This window comes from Triticum dicoccoides, chromosome 2B, assembly GCF_002162155.2.
Source record: "Triticum dicoccoides isolate Atlit2015 ecotype Zavitan chromosome 2B, WEW_v2.0, whole genome shotgun sequence".
NCBI classification, from domain to species: domain Eukaryota; kingdom Viridiplantae; phylum Streptophyta; class Magnoliopsida; order Poales; family Poaceae; genus Triticum; species Triticum dicoccoides.
In genome coordinates this window covers 5,176,433-5,199,003 of record NC_041383.1, presented here as the reverse complement: position 1 = coordinate 5,199,003, position 22,571 = coordinate 5,176,433, and the positions used below count along the sequence as shown (strand labels likewise).

Here is a 22,571-nt window from a genome sequence, read left to right as displayed (position 1 = left end):
CTTTCTTCCAATCAATTATTGTCAAGCCAAACCTTATGTAAGTTTACCTAGAATATTTACGTGGATGTAGCAAAGCTCTGGATGACACGCCTTCTTGGAGCATGCGTTCGCTCACTTGTGCCCATCTTACCAACTTTTTTTTTCATTGTCCGTAAAAAAACAAAATACACAAGACCGGTCTGTGGGAGGAAGAAAATCAGTCGCTCGGCCTAAAAATGCTTGGCACACCATGGTGTATATGTGGATTATTGCAATTTCGGCAGGTATTAATATTGATTTTTCAAAGGTGGCTTCTGTTACTGGCTAAGAAGACTACCGAAGGCGCGCATTATCACGGTCTACTTTTGAGATTAAATAATACTATTTTCATAAATAATTTTACATATAAAGTGTCGAAAGATGGATTATTTGATTTAAGTTTAAATACTACGGGCATCTCAAACATGGACCCCGAACCGTTTATTTGAGCTCATATCCATATACATGAGATTTGGATGAACTCCTAAAGCAGAGATACCTCCCTCTATTTGATTCCTTTCAAGACGAACTCTATCTAGGCTTCTGCAGTGTATCAAACTTGATGGAAGTTGTCCATTCAGGTTGTTATCAGATGCAGTTAAATTCTTTAGCCGGCCTCCAACACATAAGTCAGGTGGTAAGGGACCAGATATGTTGTTACTATCCAACTGCAATAGCTCCAGATCCATTAAGGTGCCAATTTCTCGAGGAGCTTGTCTGGAGAATTGATTGTAACTGAGTTGCAAGGTGGCGAGCTTTGTCAATTTTCCAAAGATATTAGGGATAGAACCTGTCAATTTGTTTGTGCTGAGATCCAACTATTCTAAATTCACCTACATACCTATTTCTTGCGGAAGACATCCATAGAATTGATTACCAGCAAGGAACATGGTAGTGAGCTTACCGGAATGTCCAAAGAAGTTGGGAATGGAACCTACAAGATTGTTTTTGCCAAGATTCAATGCATTTACATTGGCCAGGTTACCTAGTTCTCGAGGAATACGCCCAGAAAGATTGGCCAGGTTCACCAATGCATTTAAAGTAACATAGTTCTCGAGGAAGGTATCCTGAGAATTGATTACGATAGAGGTACAATGTCGTGAGCTTAGTCAAATTCTCAAATATAGGGGGGATGGATCCATGAGTTGGTTCTTGTTTAGATCCAAATCTTCAAGATTCAGTAGGTAACCTAGTTCTCGAGGGACTTGCCCGAAAAGTTGATTATCCCATAGATACAAAACCATGAGGTCAACCAGACTCCCAAAGGCATTGGTCACGGAACCCTTGAGTTTGTTGGAGTTAAGATCTAATATATTCAGACTTACGAGGTAATCTAGTTCAGAAGGAATATGGCCGGAAAGTTGGTTACCCCATAGGTACAAGGTGGTGAGGTTAATCAAACCCCCAAAAGTATCAGGGGTGGAACTAGTGAGATTGTTTTGCCTAAGAGACAACTCCTGCAAATTCAAGAGATAACCTAGTTCTTGAGAAATATATCTAGAGAGTTTGTTACCACCAAGGTACAAGATAGTGAGGTTCCCTAAAATTCTTGGAAGACGGCCTGTGAGGTTGTTGCTCGTAAAATCTACCCTGATTAGTTTCTGTATAGATAGCCTAGTTCAGTGGGGATGGAACCAGATAAGCGATTGGCTGACAAGTCAAGCCCCACTAGACTCTCTAGGTGTTTTATTTGCCATGGTATTTCACTGGAAAGCTCGTTCTCCTGAAGCATTAGGTGCCGTAGGTTTGGCAAAGATGATGCTAAAGCGGATGGAAAGGAGCACCTTATCTGATTGTTGGAGAGCTGGATGTTGGTGCCGCCTCCTCGCAGCGCCGCTCTTCTTGTTCCACTCACTACTCTTCCTCTTGTGGTTTCTTTCGAGCACACAAACCCGTGGAAGAAACTCCTAGGAAACACACACACGCGCGCGCGTACAAGGAGAGCTCCAAGGTCTTTGCGATGAGGCATTCTTCCTTGTGAGTACAAGCGCTCATTGTTTTTCCCAGCCCTCACGGCTCCCCTTTCTCATTCATCTGTCATCTTAAATACCAGTACAAAGAGACTCACGCACGCACTGACCAGCCGGTAGCCGCCCGGCTTTGCTACAACTACGGATGTTTTACACGACTTTTACGGGCAAGGCTGAGGTGGGTTGTTTTAATTGGCGATTAGATGAGGCAGGCCTCACCCTGAAAATCAGGGGGGAAGAGATTAGTGAGGGGAGAAGGGTTGGTCTGTAGCTTCCTGTAAACACAATCCGTACGTCTAGCATTTTTGGTAGCCGCCACACCCGGCTGCTAACCCCCACTAATCCAACTAACCACTACCTTGCATGCATCCATGCACGCACGCACACACACTTGGGCATGCTACATACACGGTCAGGCCACACACATTGGCTTGGTCCGGTTATTACTCAACAGACTAACAACACACACGTCCCGGCTTGAGTCCATTCCAAGTTTCTGCAGGCCACTAGCTGAACTGGCGCATGCCACAACTAATGCGTCTGGTTCTTGCTCCATCTCCACCCGCACACAACTTGGCCGTCGGAATCACGGAGCTTTCACGCATGCATCTAACCAACATGCCTGACTCAACTCAAAACAAATTAATCACCTATACAACAAGCAAATTAACTCTAACACTGGATACTCGTAAGAGTACGCAGCGCAGTGAAGTTGAGGGTGCCAGGCTCCATGGACGTCGCGGAGTCATCTTATATCAGTTTCACGATCCATGGGCTCCCACACACGACTTTTCAGTCTTGAGACAGCTCCACGGACGGTAGGAGACGCTGCGTGAAGGGGACTGCTCTATAGACTCACCATCAGCAAATTGGCGTACGCCAGTAATATTGTAGCACGATCAGGACATATCGTCCGCCGAGGTCCAAGGGAAGGCAAAAAAGGTCTGATTCCAGCTGAAAAGTTTGACCCGATGGGCGCCAATGATACGTTTGATTCCAGCTGAGAAGTTGGACTCCACGGAAGGTTAGCCATGGACACTTGATATTGAGCTTCAGATACTGTTCAAAGGAATGCCAACATGTTTCACAAATGTATATATTGAGGGGGTGTACCGAAGCAGAAGTGATATTTAGTGGGTACGATCATGTTGTAGCACGCTCACTGTGCCTGCAGATTGCTGTTACAAAAACGATCATTTGTGAAAAAACCAGCAGAGTCATGCATATACAGATATTGCTTCCATCGTATATTCATGCCAAAACAAAAAAAATGACTGTAAGACATACTCCCTCCGTTCGGAATTACTCATCCAAGAAATGAATGTATCTAGATGTATTTTAGTTATAGATACATCTATTTTTGTGACAAGTAATTTCGAACGGAGGGATTAGATGGAAAGTGCACTGCCGACATTGTGGACTTGAGGCTAGAGCTGGACTAGAACAGCAGATATCATGCCGACATTGTAACCATTTTTGCTCCTACACTTCCGCAGAGACGGATGCCCGTCGTCGTCGCCGCAAAAATGTCAAGGTGCTCCGCATGGCGCTCCAGGAGTCAGAGCGGTTGGCGATGCAGCCAGCGACGACGGCGAAGAGACGACCACGGCTCTGAGAGGAGCAGACCCGCGCCGCCCGGCGCATGGCAGGCATCTTCATATCGTCCTGCTCCTCCGCTTTGAACAGCGATGACGATGATGACGCGCCCAGAGACGCCGACGCCTACGCCGAGTCCAGCCGCCGAGACCCCAAGATGAAGCGTCCGGCGAGGAAGTGGTGAAATCCGCCTCTAATTATAATTGGTATTAAGTTGTTAAGTGATGAACTTTAAGTAGTTAAATGATGAACTCGGGCGGCAGGCACTTTTTGATCGGACTGTGTTAAGTTTCTATGTCCAATCAGATTATGTTTAGATGTTATCTATGCCAGATTTCTACTTTCTATGTTGATCTACGTAGGAACAATGTTTGCATGGTTTTATATGGATTTGGGGTAGTGTCTGTGCTAAAACCGACAAATCTCGGGTAGGGGGTTCCAAACTTAGTGATTTGAGCTACATGGTAACAGGAGAAGTAGGGACACGATGTTTTACCCAGGTTCGGGCCCTCGTGATGAGGTAAAACCCTACACCCTGCATTGTATAATATTAACAACAATGATACACTGGTTTATGGTACTAAGATGCTTACACTAGTTCAAGTTCACTATGCTTTCCAAGCAAGTACCGAGGTGGTAGAGAAGGAACTACATGGCACAATCACATCATCCATAGACATAGGCACTATTGTGTAGGAATGGTGAGCCTAGCATGTATAAAATCAATATGATTTGCACATGCTTTAATCGTTGATAACTCATCACGGGCATGCCGTGCCGTTGGTCTGCGTGATGGACTTGGCTCAAGGCATTGAACTGCAACACTAAGCATGGAGTATATTTCTCTAGTGGTTGCGGCATCTGGTAGCACGAGTCTCAAGTCCAGCAGATCCTTTAGGTAAACATCATTATTTTTGGTTCTCAACGAGAAGGATGAGAGCAAATCGCCTGGATGGCATCCCGCAAATAACTCCAAAACAAGCACTCCGAAGCTATATAGATCACATTTCTCCGTCACATTCTCTGTATATGCTAGCTCTGCAATTATTATAATGTAATTAACATATGTATGTGTTGCAAGTAAATTGATCAAAGTTCATCATAATGATCAAAATACATCACATGCACAAAACTAGTTGTTAAGGTTTGATTTTTGTTTACCTGGTGCAAGATAGCCTTTTGTCCCTGCAAGCCTTGTGATATTCTGGCCATCAATATCAAGAATTTTAGCAGTACCGAAGTCCGAAATGCAAGCTCGAAATTCCAGATCAAGCAAAATGTTGTTGCTCGTTATATCTCTGTGGACTATTGGTGAAGAACAATCATGATGCATGTATGCCAAAGCATGAATCACGTCCAGTACAATATGTATCCGCCTTCTCCAGTCTAACTCGATTGCTCTTGCATTGGATCTCAATATTTCTGCTAGGTCTCCTCTCTCCATATATTCATAGATAAGGAACCTTTCTTGTCTGGAGGAACAATACCCAAATAGTTTGACGATGTTTCGATGTCGAATCCGCACCAATGCCTCTATTTCAGAATTGAACATTGCCTCGCTCACACAACAGTCATCTTGTATCATATGTATCTTCTTCACCGCAAATATTTCACATGTTGAAACTCTAGCTTTGTAGACAGATCCATATCCCCCGGTTCCTATGCGATGTGTCTCACTAAAATTGTTGGTTGCTTCCACAATTTGCTTGAACACATTTGCCCCATCAAAACTCCAAATAGAGAATACGTTTTCTTGTGTAACTCTAGAATTGACAATTGACTTTGATTTGTTCCTCCCATGTCGAAACACCAATATAGATACAACAAGAACAAGACATATCGTAGTAGTAACCATGGCTAGTGCAAGTGTTTTGTATCCTTCCATTTTCCCTCCATTCTGAGTTGCACTACTACAAGGGGGCAATCCTTTCACAGCACCACATATCATCTTATTATGCATGAACCATTGGATTGGAGCTCCTCGGAAGAGCTTACTCTCTGGTACTGGCCCTTCTAATTCATTATAAGATAAATCAATCAATGTCAAGCTTTCCATTCTCTTAAATGATGATGGGATCAAGCCAGTAAGTGCATTGTTTGAAAGATTCAAAGTTTCTAGCATGGTCAGGTCACTAAGTTGGCTTGGTATTGCCCCAACAAATGAATTATCACTTAAATCCAACTTGTCTTGTAAGTTTTTCAATACCCCTAGAACAGTAGGAATGCTTCCTTTGAAGTTATTCTGTCTCAAATTAAATGAGCGAAGCATCAAACAATTCTCAATTGATCCTTGTACCAAACCACTTAGGCAATTTGACGAAAAATCCAAAAACTCCAGACTAGATAGGGACCAAATTTCTTGTGGTATGCTTCCATGGAGTGAATTATCTGCGAGGCTCAGGTGGAACAAGTTTTTAAGTTTTCCCAGTTCACTTGGAATCTCTCCCTCAAGCTTGTTTGATGAAAGATCAAGTATCTTTAGTTGACACATTTGCCCCATATTTGCGGGTATTTTACCTGTGATGTTGTTGTTTGAGATACTTAGCTTGTTAAGTTTACGAGACTCCCCCCATTTATAAGATAATTGACCAAATAGTTTATTTGACCTCATATCTATGTACACTAGATTTGGATGAGCTCCCATCTCCGAAATATCTCCTTCTAGTTGATTCATCTCAAGACGAACTCTGACAAGGCTTCTACAGTTTAACAAGCTTGATGGCAAAGGTCCATTCAGGTAGTTATCTTCTACAGTTAAATTCTTGAGCCGACCACTAATGCACAAATTGGGTGGCAGAGGACCAGAGAGGTAGTTGTTGGAGAACTCGAGTTTCTCAAGATTCGTTAAGTTGCCAATTTCTCGAGGGACATGTCCAAATAGTTGATTGTAACTGAATTGCAAGGTAGTGAGCTTAGTCAAATTTCCAAAGGTATCCGGGATGGAACCCATGATTGTGTTATTGCTAATAACCAGATCTTTAAGTTTCACCAGGTAACCTAGTTCTCGAGGAATAAATCCTGAAAGTTGGTTATCCCTTAGGTACAAGCCAGTGAGTTTAACCAATCTCCCAAAGGTATTAGGTATGGAACCAATGAGTTTGTTGCTGCTAAGATCCAACTCTTCTAAATTCACCAGGTAACCTAGTTCTGGGGGAATATGCCCAAAAAGTTTGTTATCCCAAAGATACAAGTGAGTGAGGTTAATTAGACTCCCGAAGGTATCAGGGATGGAGCCCACGAGTTCATTTACATTAAGGGTCAGCTCTTGTAAATTCACAAGGTAACCTAGTTCTGGAGGAATATATCCAGATAAATAATTTCCACCAATGTACAAGCTGGTGAGTTTAGTGAGATTCCCTAAATTTCTTGGAATGGGGCCTGTGAGGTCGTTGTTGAGAAAATCTAACCTGGCAAGCTTCTGTAGGCAGCCTAGTTCACTGGGGATGGGACCAGACAAGTGATTGGCAGATAAGTTAAGCGAAACAAGATTCTCTAGTTCTCCTATTTTCCTTGGTATTTCACCAGAGAGTTCATTCTGCTGGAGCATTAAGCACCGTAGTTTTTTCAAGGATGCTAAAGCAGGTGATAAAGGGCCCCTTATCTGATTGCGTCGAAGAAGCAGGAAGCGGAGCTCTCCGAGCGACGCAATGCTCGGAGGGATCCTCCCGGTGAGCCTGTTGTGCGAGAGTTGGATGCTCGTCAGGGTCGCCAACGCCGTGAAGTTGAGGGCGTCGAGCTCCCCTCTCAGCCGTAGCCCACGTAGAGAGATCTTGGTGATCACCTCTTGGTGGCTTTCTTGATGCTTGCTGCACTCGATGCCGTACCAGCTGCAGGGCCGGTTAGTGTTGTTTCTCATTCCCCAGGACTGAAGCTGGGCAGGGTAGCTTTCTAGTGTGTCTTTCCAGGCAAGGAGGGCTCCTGCTTGTTCTTGCAGGGACGGCACTGCCTTTGCCTGGAGAAACGTGGCTAGTGAGACAGTGAGTGAGATGAAGCGTAGGAGAGGGGAGTTCTCCATGACTAGTCGCATGGCTGTGGTTGGAGCTTGGGTCTTGGTGTATGCCTCCGAAACTGTGCGAAACTTCACCTTATCTGCAGCTTCATGGTAGGTAGACCGCCCCGCGTACGACTGGACGCAAGGGTCCTAATTTTACCGAAATAATGTCTCCTCGTCTTAGCGTGGAAACCGTGTCCATGTAAACTCTGGTTCTAGAGGTTCTTTGTAAATTAACCCCAGAATTTTGGACCGCTTTAAGCTTTGGGACCGATGCAAAGGTCTGCTAAGTAGTGAGCTTTGGGGAGTTTAAAAACAAAAGGCAACGTATGTGTTTCTCGTGTATACCTTAATTTCCCTTTGTTGTCCCTGCATGTGAAAGTAACCACCAAAGAAATAAGGACGCGTCTAGGCAGTGCACGGCCGCCTGGGATGCTTAGCGAGCGGCCTGCCACTTTAGGTAATATCTTGTCTTCCCTTCTAATTAGAATAGTCATCAAGTAGTCCATTTTTCTCCTACATATTAAATGCTAGCATATGCATCTCGTCATGTGCATGTATATGCATGTGCATGTGTTTGTTCATATTTATTTTGTGATTTTAAATTTTTAAAATGGCATAACTTTCAATACGCGTGTTGAAATTCAGATCTGTTTTCACTATTAAAACCCGCGTGACGTGCTCTTCAAAAGTAGATCCCACATGGGGATGTTTTGACGAACTAGTCTTCCTGCCAACTAAACAACAATATGTGTGCAACTAGACTACAAGCCGCGCCAACTGAGCATATGTGTGTCAATAGTCCTTCTGCCAACTAAACATCAATGTGTGTGTAACTAGACTACATTATCGCGCCAACTGAGCATATGTGTGTGCCAATAGTCCTGCCAACTAAACATCCATGTGTGTGCAACTAGATTAAATGACAAGCCAACTGAGTATATGTGTGTGTAACTAGTCTTCCTGCCAACTAAACATCAATATGTGTGCAACTAGACTACATTACAAGTCAACTAAACATCAATGTGTGTGCAACTAGACTAGGGACAAGGCTTGCAATCCACTACTAGATAGTTGGTCGCGGTAGTAGACTAGTCGCACATCAAGTTGTTATGGTTGGTAGGTTGCAACCTCATATGAAGTTAGATCATGTAGCTGCAAAGTTGGTTTAAAATAACGTTGCACCATGTAGTACTAAAGTTGCACAATACAGTATTTTAGTTGCACCATATAGCACCAAACTTGGCATCAAAAAAAATTCGTTGAAACATACTCATGCAGGATCTAGTTTCAAAGATCTCATCGTGCTGAATCCAACGATGAAAACGGATCTGAATTCCGGCATGTGGTTTAAAAGATATGATTTTGAAAAAATTTAAGAGGCCAAAATAAATAGGACGCCGATAACTGCCACACGTTTGGTATATTTGGCATACGACCACACACCGTGTGTGGTGTGAGCAGGAGGCAACCCACACGGGCTATGTGTGGGCAGATATTAGAATTGCCCACACGTGTGGGCGCGGCTACTTCGTGCCACACACCAACAAGTACTACTCATCTCTATCCCGCGCATGTGGCACGAAGCAAAAATGCCCACACGTCCTGAAGCAACTACGTTAGGTACCCGCGGGATGACGATTTAGTTGCCATCCTGGTTGGCAGATGTAATTATCCGGGATGGCAAGTGTAGTTGTAAAAGCATGGCAACTCTATCTGTTTTGGTTAACTATAGTTGCGATGTCTAATTTATGATAGTGCCGCGTGTAATCAAATCGTAGTTGCCGTGTGTGATTAACTACTTGCCACATATGGTCAAACAGTAGTTGCCATGTGTGTTTACCTAGTTGCCACGTGTGGTCCAACCATAGTTGTCGTGTGTGATTAACTACTTGCCACATATGGTCAAACAGTAGTTGCCATGTGCGTTTACCTAGTTGCCATGTGTGGTCCAACCATAGTTGCCATATGTGTTTATCTGGTTGCCACGTACGCACAACTGCAATTGCCTTCTAGCAAAAAATCACAGTTGCCATGTGTGTTTACCTAGTTGCCACGTCCGTCTAACTGCAGTTGCTATCCACAACGTAGGAGTGTCGTGTGGGCGAAAAGTAGTTCGCCCACATGCGCATGAACTAGGTGGCTGGCTGTGTGGGCAGAAACTAGTTCGCCTACACAGCGCAGCTGGCAAACAGCGTGGTGCTAGCGTGTGGGTAAACTCTCCAACGCCCACACACCAGCCCCGTCCTACGTGGCACACAAAATCAACCTTTTCGTGCCAAGATTCGTGCAAAATATATTGGCCGACGATCGAGGCGTGTGGGCGAGTTGGGTAACGTCCACACGTGTGGGCGTTAGTATTTCTGAATAAATATGCGTGAATCTGTTATGTACGCATTTAATGCTAATAAAAAACATCCACTAGCTGACAAAAAGAGATACACATATGAGTAACAAGCCGGCCGCCCGTTCCTACAAAAAAATGCGCGTGCACTTTTAAGATTTCAGGAAGAAATAAAAGGTGGGCATTGGATTCGACGGAAAGATATCTCTGTGCTCCTCATTTCAAGGGGGGAAGAATGACAGGTACAAGTGCACTAAACTTTGACCATCTGTACCAAACTTGAGTGCGCTCGTCCCAAACTGTGACCTCATGTTGACCGTTCCTGATGCTAAAGCTACATGCATATCATACATACTCTGGTGGCCGAAAATTAAGGATATAAATAATCTAATTCTAGCGAAGCTCGAGCACAATCTACCATAAATACCTTCAAGATTTCTCAAAGAATTAGACCAGACGTCAGTTTATTGTACAACACAAAGACCCAGGTTTTCTCGTGAGTTACACACAATATTGTCCTAAAAAAACACCCGGAGTTTCTCAATGATTTTAACCTATCAGCTTCTATATATTTTTAACATGAAAGCGGGTTTTATCAAATAACAGTAGCATCGTTTACAATAAGAAATTACTCCTATAATGAATATTGGAGTATCCGCCTTCCCAGGTGCCTCGCGGAGAGAGAGAGCCTTCTGGCCATCTGTTGCCGGGTGGCTTACCGCGTGGGTCTCTCAGGGCGGCTCCAAGCCGTCTGCTCTACCGACCCGGTTGGAGGGTCCATGACGGGAGGACCGCGGGGGCACGCTCGGAGCCAACGTCTGGCATGCTGGCGATGGCACAATCAAGCCTATGCACCATCCGTTTTTGGTTGGTGTGCTGCATGGGCTTCTCGGGGGCTCTCCGTGCCGTTTGATCTGCGCGGACGGCGTGTGCCCAGGCGACCCGACTGGGTGGATCGTGGGTGCACGCCCGGGGTCATCGTCATTGGGCGGCGTCGGGCGTGCCGGCAATGGCCCTCTTCTGTGTTGACCCGTGCGAGACGTGGAGGGCGGACCCACCTGTTAGCCTCCTCGCCCCGCGCTGGGCTGGTTCAGTCGTGACAGGAGAGCCATCAGTGGCGCTCGTAGTGCCATCTCGCGAGTGGTTGTTTTGCTCGCGTCTAGCCTTCTTAGCTCGGTCTAGGTAGGTGCGTGTGGTCACTCCAGCTAGGCTTCACCGGGGCTGGATAGGGTCGGCCGGCCATGGTTGGCATGGCGCACGATTGTCAAGGCTAGGTCCGCCTGTCGGCAACCATTGCCTCTTGATGGGTTGCCTCACTCTCGTCAGCCACGAGTCGAGTGGTCGGAGAGGGCTATCCAGATAGGGGTGCGGCGGTGGCCCAGCCGGCTGGCTAGCACCGAGCCATGTCCAAATGCTGCACCGAGGGTGGCTCAGACTGTTCCTTAAGGCGGTTGTGTCTTGTTATAAGTTTGATGATTCATGCCACATGTAGGATGGCGTGCACATTCGCCTCCCTCTTTCCTATGACTTGCACCTGTTGTTCCTGGGCGTTCTTTGCTCATTCCGGCAGGCAACAGTTGAACACGTCTCCGGCCTCTCACTTTTTGCACGGATGTGTAGCACGCTTTCTTCTCCGGCCTCAATGAGCACGCAGCTCATTGTCGGCCGGTGCACCGTCTTTGTTTCGGCCTTTTGGGTGGGGGTCGCCTTTGTTGTATTGTTCGTGTTCATGTTTCTTCTATTTGGCATCTTTTTTTCTTTGATCGGTCCACCGCAGGACACGTCTTTTCCTCCTTTTGATTTTGCTTGTTGTTTTGGCAGCGAGTTTTGGACATCTGTGATGATGTGCTTCGTCATAGGGCGCCCCTTTTCCGTGGTTGACGGTAAAGCAATGGTGAAACTTGTCCATGGCAGACTTAGTATGGTGGTGCTAGTGCAAATACATCGCGCTGTATCATCGAGAAGCATTAACGTGTGCATCATGGGCGATCTCTTGCGCTAGCCACGTCGGCACATGTACGACAAAAGAAAAATCAAGCTGACGAACAGGTTGGGCAGGAGCGCCTCGCTTTGATTGGAGAAAATATTCTTTGTGTGTCAGTGGCAAGATAACACCCTCCCGATTTGCCTTCCTCACAAAGGAAAACCTCACATCAAACCTTCCCTCGCCGCAGCCACTCCCTCCCTCCTCTTCTCCGCCGCCGCCCCGCCCCGCCCCTCCCCTCATCTCTACGCCATGGTGAAGCAACGCGGATCTCATCTCGTTTCACACGTCAACACAGCCGCCGCCTCTTATCCTCCTCTCTCTCTCACTGTCGTCGGATCTAGGGAGCCACCGGGAGGAGATCAGAGAGGCCGCGACCTCGCAGAAGCAGCATCCTTGACCAGATCCGGCGCTCAGCGCTGCCTTCGCCCTTTTCTCTTGTCTATGGCAGGTAAGGTGAGACGTCGTCCCCCACGATCACCGATGGCAACCGCGTCACCAGCGAGGAGGCGGCAACATCAACACGCATCGCCCGGCCAGGTCTTCTCCCGCACACCTCCTTGCCAAGCCGTTCTGCTATGCGCGGGCCCTCGTGGAATCGCTCTTCCTCCCCCATGACCTCGTCCAGGACCTCACACAGGCAGCTGCGGTACAAGATCGACATGGACTTCTGCAAAGAGCCGCGCCATGCCATCTTTCAGGACATGGGCTCAGGTAGCACCTAGCCGCGTTCATCTACCACTCGTCCCCTACAACGTCAAGGAATTCAAGAAGACTATGTCTTTCAACCAGTTGCAGGTAAAAATTCTCACCCCATGTCCTTTAGCTGTTCAATTTTGATTCTCTCAAGTATATGCCTGCTTGTAAGAACTCTGAAGAAAAATGTGCCACTTCTGCTTGTTTTGCAGAATATACAGTGCTACTGATGTTGGTTTTGTTGCAAAGATTAGTTCTGCAAAGCTCTCGATTATCTTTGCAACTCCAGTTGAGTCATTTGTTATGATTTTTCCCCATTAGTATCGAATATCTTGGTCTTCACTTTTTAAGTGTTACTATTTGCAGGATGATGGTAAAAGAAATGAAAGGTATCGGCTGTAATACCATCGAAGTGTGGTTTCTACACTATGGCCTTACTCGAAAGACTGACTCGACCATATCTATGAGGTGAGTGGCAAACTCATGCACCTAAGTGATGATGATATTGCCGTGTAAGAGCATAATGGTCATACTATACTTGTTGCCAGCTGCAACTATCATGTAAATCACAGTTCTTTCAGGTTGGTTTGGTAAGTTGGAACCGCCTGAGAATTTTCTGTTCGGTCTTTACATATGAAGGGATTTAATTGGGTAACCACTATAATTTGTTTAGTTATTTATCCCAAGGATAAAGCGGATATATGTTCTCTTAGAGATCAGAGATTGACATTGCTAACAAATATGAGGTGGCCACTGAGATTACAAATATGTAATCACTCAGACACAACACATCGTTTCCCTTGCCATTGATGGGCACTCAAATCAGTGTACCTTATAGTTTTATTTCTATCTCGGTATCATGAGTGTTATACAGCAGCCGTATAAACAGTGATGCGCCTCAGCCTTAGAAGGTTTATGTCTGTGCACTGCTATAATGCTGAAAGCTCATAGTGTACATGCTGAAAAACTAATGGTTCATGCTTTTAGCTTATTGTTGTATCCTCTTTGGAAATAGCTCAAAATTGGTAACCATGGTACTACTGTAACTGTAATAGATGCTTAACATAAGTTGTGACTTTTTTTTGCGCAAACGTAAGATGTGACTTTAATAGGCAGTGCAACAAAAGTACCATAATTTATATACCTTCTGAATAGAGAAGATATTCACCCCATGGTTTATTGGTTATATCTTTAAGATCATAAACTCTCAGTGTTATTCATTTATTCAGTTAATTGACTTGCCATGTTGGATCTCTATGACTGCTAACAGTGAGACATCAAGAAGCCAAGAAAAAGGTTTAGATGCAATTTCAAGAGTATGCAGGGCGACAAGAAGCCAAGAAAAGGAAGTTAATCTTCACATTCAATATTCAGGGCATATATATTCATCAGTCATTGAGTTTTTTATGTTCATTTATTGGCTGAAACTTTGTTTTTTATTGCAGTTGACCAAACCCAACCAGACCGTGCTAAAGCATCAGCGAAATCAGCAATCTAGGCGAACCTAGAATCAAAGGTATGCGTACTCATGTGATATTTCTGTAATTGTGTCTGATGGTCCACTAATAATTAAACTCACAGGCATCAGCAATTTTTTTTTTGCGAAAACACAAGCATCAGCAATTGAAGACATGGGGTGCCAAGTATTAGCATTTGTTGAAAGGTACAGTTTTTAAACATTTCCGCTAAGCCTTAATATTTTTGCTGGTGCCTATATTCCCATCAAGGTCGAGAAAAACGTATGTTTATTCTTTGCTCTAGACATTGTATAATTTATAGGCTCAGGGATGGTGATGTCTACTTTGCAATTTTATTTGGTTATAGTAGAATAATTAGTAGCTTGAGGTTGACAACGACATGTTAATTTATTGCACATATTGTAATCATGTTAGATATGAGTACCAGGGAGCCCTCTTAACCATTCTTTATTATTTCGTACAAATTATATGATTATTAATGCAGACCCATGCTACTTGTTTATTTTTTTGAGTGATGGTTGCTTAACCAAAATGTCTCAGCTCTTGCGAACATGCTAACATGTTAAGTTTCTTCCCCAGATGGTGCAAGTACAGAAGAAGGAGCAGAAGATTGTATGCATGAGTGATGCTTGCTTAACTTAACTTAATTTCGTCCATCTGAAGGAGCAGAAGATTGTATGCATGAGTGATGCTTGCTTAACTTAACTTAATTTCGTTCACCAAGATGGATTAAGCCTGGGTGGAGGTAGCAGTTGTGTGCAAGCTAGAAGTTAATTTTGAACTGTGATATGTTACTAATCATGCCCGCAGTTTCTCAGATATTTCAGTTTATAGGAATATTAATAGCATAACCATCTCTTGTTGCCACGCATTGAAGGAACCAACCAGGGAGTGTGCAGTCTCGGGGGTGTGAGGAAGCAGGGATGGTGACCTGATGAGGAGAGGAGGAGGTTAATGGGAAGCAGGTAGCAACCTACAATCTCTTCCTATTTCTCATCATCTTTTTGTTTAGTACCACAACAGATAAGCATCTCTTGACACTTCTTCTCTAAATAGGTAAGCATCATGGGCAGTGGGTACGAGGAGGGCGTGGAAAAATGATTTTTGGGGTGGTGTTTTCCCCCACTCCTGCTTGGTTAGATGATATATCTCCTGATAATGAAGTGTGTTTTCAATTTCGTGAGTTTGACCTCTTTTAGAAAGGTTTTCAATTACAGGTCTGTCTCTCATGGATGGATGGTCACATGGGAGTAATCAATTGACTAGCTATTTAGATTGCTGGGATTGACAAAAACACAAAAATGATCCAGTTGGTGGAACTATTGTAAAACTACTGAAGGAGGTAACCCTTTACAAGAGGACTATTTGACAGGAAAAAACAAGTCTACGGGTAGCCAAGTATTGTTGATTGAAAGTCTGCAAGTAGTCAAGTAGTCTTATGAAAGGCCATTCTAGGGGATCTTTGCTTGTTGTAGCTATACCAATTTACCTCTATTTTTTGCCAGTAGCTAGCACTGTATTTTATTTCTCTTTGTGGCTTTGGCGAGGATTTTTCTGCCGGCTCTTTTTCTTGTACCAAATTAACTCCTTTGACGCTGATGCTATTAAGTTTGTTATAATAAATGTTGAGAGGATATTTCACTTAAAATGTTGAAAGCAGGCTAGCATTGCTTTTGCAAACAAGAACGAGAAAGGGGCGCCTCTCACCTGGCACCGCCCTAACTTTCACTCAGGCGGCGCCACCGGGTGGCGCCCCAACCACTAGTTCTTATTGTGGGTGTCTTGGCCATTGAGCCGAGAGGACACAATGTGCAAGGGGCGAGGGTAGCTGGACATACGGGCGGCCTGCCGGCACATGCCAGGCGCAAGCTTGGGCGCTGTCTGAGCGAAGTAACGATGAAAAAATTTGAAGATTATAAAAATAATTGTGTTAGGCTAAAAGGCATTAAACAAAGTCGCTTATTTGGAGGCAACCCAATATCTTTTACGTGGTTGTTGCTGCCATGTCGACAATGTTTTGTATTTTTACATTTGGTTAAGTTGCGGGTATAGCCTTTATCATGCTCAGTTTGCAGGTGTATGAGTTGATGAGCCAAAATAAAGAGTTTTATGTTATGTCTACGGAGAAGACCAGGAAGGGTAAATGAGCTGCCGGCTGGTTGAAAACCTCCGGCAAGTGCCTCTCCAACAGACGACGCAGCACAGGAAGGGCGAGCGCAACAGGCGTCCGGGAGCCTGCCCAGCGACGACCTGTCTGGTTAGTGCCTGGTCGAACGGCATTGCCGCTGGGCTTACCCAGTGAGTTTCCCAAAGCGACGGAGGCAGAATGAAACCAAACGAAACGAACAGAACATTCAAAGGGAGCATATTGGAGCAACTAGGCAGGCAAAACAAGCCCGGCAAGACTTAGGCCTTGGTGCCTACGTTTGCCTGGCCTTTGAACCTTGCGCATCCAAAAGCTGGGCAAGCATTCCAAAGAGGAAACATTGTTGACATATGCACTGAGTTCTTGATAGAATGCACTCGGCAGTATTAATGATTGCTGGGACCCGTCCAGCCGAGTGCGCTGCGCCGAGTTTGGCACTCGGTGAAGATTTCGTCCGAGTTTAATAAGTGTTCTGCCGAGTTTCTTTGGAACTCCGCATAAACATTGATTCTAGTAGTGATGCATCTGAATGCAAAAATCAACGTTGGGTTGTTCACTTGCTCATACCGTGTGATTAATTTCCACTCTCATGTACTCCCTCCATTCGAAAATAAGTGACATGATATTAGTTCAAATTACTAGGAAGAGCAGATTTGATCGCCCGCCCCACCTAATTAGGGAAAAATGATTCAAAATATATGCCACGCTTTTGGGGACCGAGGGAGTACCTTTTAATGCAACTGTGGTGCTCTTTTACAACAACAACAACAACAACAACAACAACAACAACAACAACAACAACAACAACAACAACAACAACAAATTGACCGACAAGATGCTTCGTTTATCATTCGTAGTTGTGCAAAATATTGACAATGGATCTGAATACATTTACACACATTAATCATACCCTATTCACACATTTTGCAATCACTTATTCCAATACTGCAACTTTTGTAAGCCCAACTTTACTACACACCTTGTAGTATCCTTTGCTAGTTATAGAGAAAACTGCATGATACTACTGTACCGGAATGGTGAGATCAGCTTGTAGATAATCAACATGATCTTCACATGTTTTAGTGATAGCAGATAGCTCATCAGTGGCACATCGTGCCGTTGGTCTGCATGATGGGTTAGGCTCCATGCACTTTAGGGCAACACTAAGCACATTGTATATTTCTCCAGCGGTTTCAGCACCTGGGAGCTCGAGCCTAGAGTCCAACAGACCGCTGAGGCGTACATTTCTCTTGGTTGTCAGCGAGAGGGATGACAGCAAATCGCCAGGATGGAATCCCATAAATAGCTCCAGAACAAGCACCCCGAAGCTATATACATCGCATTTCTCCGTCACATTCTCTGTATATGCTAGCTCTGCAATTATAGTAAATTAGTTAACTAATGTGTGATTAGAGTTCATTGCAAGGATCCATACTTATGTTCCATGAATACATGACAAATTATTTTTACAAGAGCTACATATAATGAAATATCTAAGTGTAGAAAATGATACAGATAAGGATAGATTTATTTTTACCTGGAGCAAGATAGCCTTTTGTCCCAGCAATCCTTGTGTGATTCTGACCATGAATACTGAGAACTTTAGCCGTACCGAAGTCAGAGATGCAAGCTCTAAATTCAAGATCAAGCAAAATGTTGCTGCTTGTTATATCTCTGTGGACTATTGGTGACGAACAATCATGATGCATGTATGACAACGCTTGAACCACGTCCAAAACTATATGTATCCGCCTTGTCCAGCCCAATTCAATTGCCCTTACATTGGTTCTAAGTGTTTCTGCCAAGTCTCCTCTCCCCATATATTCATATATAAGAAACCTGCCTTGGCTGCAGGAACAATACCCAAATAGTTTTACGATGTTTCGATGCCGAATCTGCACCAATGCAGTGATTTCACGATTGAAAACTGACTCGTTAATGCAACACTCATCTTCTATCATGTGTATCTTCTTCACTGCAAATATTTCGCTTGTTGCAAGTATAGCTTTATAGACGGATCCATATCCCCCGGTTCCTATGCAATGTACCTCGCTAAAATTGTCAGTTGCTTCAGTGATTTGCTTGAACACGTTTGCCCCATCAAAACTCCAAATAGAGAAGACTTTTTGTTCTTCTACTTTATCGGTGTTAATTGCCTTGGATTTCTTCCTTCCATGTCTGAAGATCAATACTGCGGCAACAAGAACAAGAGATACCAGAGCAGGAACCATGGCTAGTAAAAGTGTTTTGTATACTTTCCTTTTCCCTTGGGTCTGTGGGGCACTACTACAGGGAGGCAATCCTTTCACTACACCACATAGCATCTTATTATGCATAAAACACTTGATTGGTGCTCCTTGGAATAGCTTACTCTCTGGGACTGGCCCTTCTAATTCATTATAAGATACATCAATGGATATCAAGCTTTCCGTACTCTGAAATGATGACGGGATGGATCCATTAAGTTCATTGTGTGAAAGATTCAAAGTATCTAGCATAATCAGGCCACTTAGTTGGCTTGGTATTGCCCCAGAAAATGAATTATCACTTAAATCCAACATGTGTAAGTTGTGCAACACCCCTAGAATGGTAGGGATCTTCCCTTTGAAGTTATTGCGTCTCAAATTCAACGAGCGAAGCTTTACATAATTCTCAATTGGTCCTTGTACCAAGCCACTTAGGCTATTTGATGACAAATCTAGCAGCTCTAGACTGGACAGTGCCCCAATTTCTTGTGGTATGCTTCCATGCAGCAAATTGTCTACGAGGCTCAAGTTGAACAATTTTTTTAGATTGCCTAGTGCACTTGGAATCTCTCCTTCAAGCTTGTTTGATGAAAGATCAAGTAGCCCTAGCTGAGACACTTGCCCCATACTTATGGGTATTTTGCCCGTGAGGTTGTTGTTTGAGAGGCGTAGCATAGTAAGACTACGACACTCCCCCCAACGATAAGATAATTGGCCAAATATTTTATTCGAGCTCATATCCATGTACACCAGATTTGGATAAGCTCCCAACTCAGAAATATCTCCTTCTATTTGATTCCTTTCAAGACGAACTCTAACTAGGCTTGTGCAGTGTACCAAACTTGACGGCAGAGGTCCATTTAGGTTGTTATCAAATGCAGTTAAATTCTTTAGCCGGCCTCCGGAGCACAACTCAGGTGGTAAGGGACCAGAGATATTGTTACTCTCCAAGTGTAGTGCCACAAGATCGCTTGAGGAACCAATTTCTTGAGGAACATGTCCAGAGAATTGATTTTCATTGAGGTTCAAGCGAGTGAGCTTAGTTAAATTTCCAAATATATTGGGGATGGAACCCATGAGTTTGTTGTTGTGTAGCTCCAAATCTTGTAGATTCATTAGGTAACCTAGTTCTCGAGGAAGATATCCGGTGAACTGGTTATCATAGAGGTACAAGATAGTGAGCTTGGTAAAATTTCCAAAGACATTGGGGATGGAACCGATGAGTTGGTTCCTGCTAAGTTCCAAATCTTCTAAATTCACTAGGTAGCCTAGTTCTCGGGGAAGAAAGTTGGTGAACTTATTGCCATCAAGGTACAAGATAGTGAGCTTAGTTAGATTTCCAAAGGTACTTGGGATAGAACCAATGAGTTGGTTATCACTAAGTTCCAAATCTTGTAGATTCACTAGGTTACCTAGCTCTTGAGGAATATGCTCGAAAAGTTTGTTACCCCAAAGGTACAAGCCATTGAGGTTAATGAGACGCCCAAAGGTATTGGGGATGGAACCAATGAGGTTGTTTTTCTCAAGAGCCAACTCTTGTAAATTTAGCAGGTAACCTAATTCTCGAGGAATGTATCTGGATAGTTGATTACGACCAAGGAGCAAGAAAGTGAGCTTTGTTAAATTCCCGAAATTAGTTGGAATGGGGCCAGTGAGGTTGTTGCTAGATAAATCCATCCTATGTAGTTTCTGTAGGTAGCCTAGTTCATTGGGGATGCAACCAATGAGTTTGTTATGGCTAAGAGCCAACTCTTGTAAATTTGACTGGTAACCTAGTTCTCGAGGAAGATATCCAGATAATTGACAACCATAAAGGTATAATATAGTGAGCTCAGTACAATTCCCTAAATTTCTTGGAATGGGGCCTGTGAGGTTGTTGTTGGATAAATTTACCCTATGTAGTTTTTTTAGGTAACCTAGTACACTGGGGATGGAACCGACAAGTTTGTTGTTGCTAAGATCCAACTCTTGTAAATTCGCTAGGTAACCTAGTTCTAGAGGAAGAAGCCCAGATAATTGATTACCAGAAAGGTATAAGGTAGTGAGCTTAGTGCAGTTTCCTAAACTTCTTGGGATGGGACCTGTGAGGTTGTTGTTGGATAAATCTACCCTAAGTAGTTTCTTTAGGTAGCCTAGTACACTGGGGATGGTGCTAGACAAGTGATTTGCTGATAAATCCAGTCCAACGAGATTCTGTAATTGTTCTATTTGCCATGGTATTTCACCAGAGAGTTGATTCTCCTGAAGCATTAGGTGTTGAAGGTTTGGCAAGGATGATGCTAAAGAAGGTGGAAAGAAGCCCCTTATCTGATTGTGGGAGAGTTGGATACTCGACAGAGTACGCAACGCCGTGAAGTTTAGGGCGTTCAGCTCCCCTCTCAGCCGCAGCCCCCGTAGAGAGATCTCGGTGATCACCTCTTGGTGCCTTGGTTGATGCTTGCTGCACCTGATGCCGTACCAGCTGCACGGCCACACAGTGTTGTTTCGCCTTGCCCACGATTGAAGCTGGGCTGGGTGGCTTCGTAGTGTGGCTTTCCAGGCGAGAAGGGCCCCTGCTTGTTCTTGCAGTGATGGCGGCACTGCCATGGCCGGGGGAAACCAGGCTATTAGTAGTAGAGCGAGTGAGATGAGTTTTAGCAGAGGGGGGTTCTCCATGACTATTAGCATAGCAGAGATGGCTTAGCAATAGCAGGAGTATGTTCTTGGTTTATGCCTATACGTGAAACTTGGTTGAGTAATCTTCCATTTATAGGGTACCTCTCACCATGGGACCGGAGACTGGAGACTCGCACATCCATGGAGTCGTCCCAAGAGGAAGCTCTCCTAACGACCGTACACGTAGATGAAAATTCAATTATTTTCTGAACTTCTTTAATGTATGTATGAAGAACAAATTGTGTCCAGGTACGCAAAATGGATTCCGGAAACTTTCATCATTAGGATGAAACAACGTTCTTTTAACCCAGTACAGGCATTGACGCTCAAACATACACACATACACTCATTCCTATAAACGCACGCATGCATACCCTACCCCTATGAACACGCCCAAGAGACCGAGTCGACACATCATCTTGAGATTGACGAAGTCGTCACAGACGCATTTGTAGTACGTCTCCTCCCACCAAACATACATCACCAAAAGGCAGGGTATAAATCCAAAAAAAAAATGCAATTTCTAATGCATGTTTATGACTTAAACTCTGGTGAGTATAAAATACCACTGTCCTCCTAACCATTCAATGTCCTCTAACCATTCAATCCTAAGTTGGTTTGAAAACGAACACTTCTGGAACGAATACGAAGTAGAATTTTGGCCGGGTAAACCGCTCCATGTTGTCAGCATCGGGGACCCCGAACGAGACGGGTCGTACGCCGACGTCCACGGCAAGGCAAATATTGTTCTCTCTATCTATGTCTCTGTCTGATTCCCACTGACAAGAACATTGCCGTGCCGGACTAGTAATAAATATGCTAGGAATTCATACAACGAAACTGCTTCACACAGGATGCTTCTGCTCGATCTATGCAGGACGTGAGAACCGTCAGAATTCTGTCCAGCGGCCGGTACCCTTCTCTTTCATTCGCATGTCCGGCTGGATTTATCAGTCGTGTGTGAATCGTCAGAATTCTGTCGTGCGCATACAACCGGATGGCTAGCGCGCACCCAGTCGTCCAACTTTTATGTACGTGTTTGGCTCAAATTTTTTTGTACGTGTTTGTTGGAGTATAAGTCCGAACTATGAAAGAGAGCTGGACATTATACTCCAACACTCTCCCTCACATTTATGCTTTTTTGAAGCTATATGACGTGGGCAGCGGAAGCGGGGGCAGGACGCAATTATTTATTGCGTTTACTGGGTTTTGAACCCTGAACCTCTTGGTTGGAAGCTTATGCACCTAACCAGTTCACCCATCAGTCCGAACTATGGGAGAGGGCCGGACATTATACTCCAACACTCTCTCTCACGTCTAGACTATTTTAGTCCTTAGACGTGGGATTGATGTAGGCCGCAGAATCGTTTTATTTAATACTGCGTTGGCAGGGTCTTAAACTCAAGACCTCTTGGCTCTGATACCATATTGAATTCATGCTCCAGCC

The 22,571-nt window shown here is 44.3% G+C and overlaps 2 protein-coding genes and 1 long non-coding RNA gene across 5 annotated transcripts; 1 reads left to right on the top strand and 2 right to left on the bottom strand.

Annotated features, from left to right (window-relative positions):
* Positions 1-4,269: 4,269 nt before the first annotated feature.
* On the bottom strand, positions 4,270-7,599 carry LOC119367203 (MDIS1-interacting receptor like kinase 2-like). The gene is made up of 2 exons (XM_037632788.1): positions 4,746-7,599; positions 4,270-4,622 (listed from the first exon to the last, which is right to left on the bottom strand). Exons 1-2 carry the CDS (start codon positions 7,597-7,599, stop codon positions 4,270-4,272), a joined length of 3,207 nt encoding a protein of 1,068 aa, XP_037488685.1.
* Positions 7,600-12,155: 4,556 nt separating this feature from the next.
* On the top strand, positions 12,156-15,704 carry LOC119361689. 3 transcript variants are annotated; one of them, XR_005172945.1, is made up of 9 exons: positions 12,156-12,443; positions 12,544-12,701; positions 12,812-12,887; positions 12,966-13,067; positions 13,870-14,115; positions 14,181-14,262; positions 14,657-14,752; positions 14,955-15,042; positions 15,134-15,704. It is a non-coding gene; the product is annotated as an uncharacterized LOC119361689 (long non-coding RNA). The 3 variants fall into 3 exon arrangements; XR_005172946.1 differs by having other exon boundaries at positions 14,657-15,042; positions 15,134-15,212; positions 15,295-15,704; XR_005172944.1 differs by having other exon boundaries at positions 14,657-15,042.
* Positions 15,705-17,244: 1,540 nt separating this feature from the next.
* LOC119367184 (probable leucine-rich repeat receptor-like protein kinase At1g35710) lies at positions 17,245-21,124 on the bottom strand. The gene is made up of 4 exons (XM_037632775.1): positions 20,386-21,124; positions 20,220-20,313; positions 17,761-20,147; positions 17,245-17,597 (listed from the first exon to the last, which is right to left on the bottom strand). Exons 1-4 carry the CDS (start codon positions 21,122-21,124, stop codon positions 17,245-17,247), a joined length of 3,573 nt encoding a protein of 1,190 aa, XP_037488672.1.
* Positions 21,125-22,571: the final 1,447 nt, after the last annotated feature.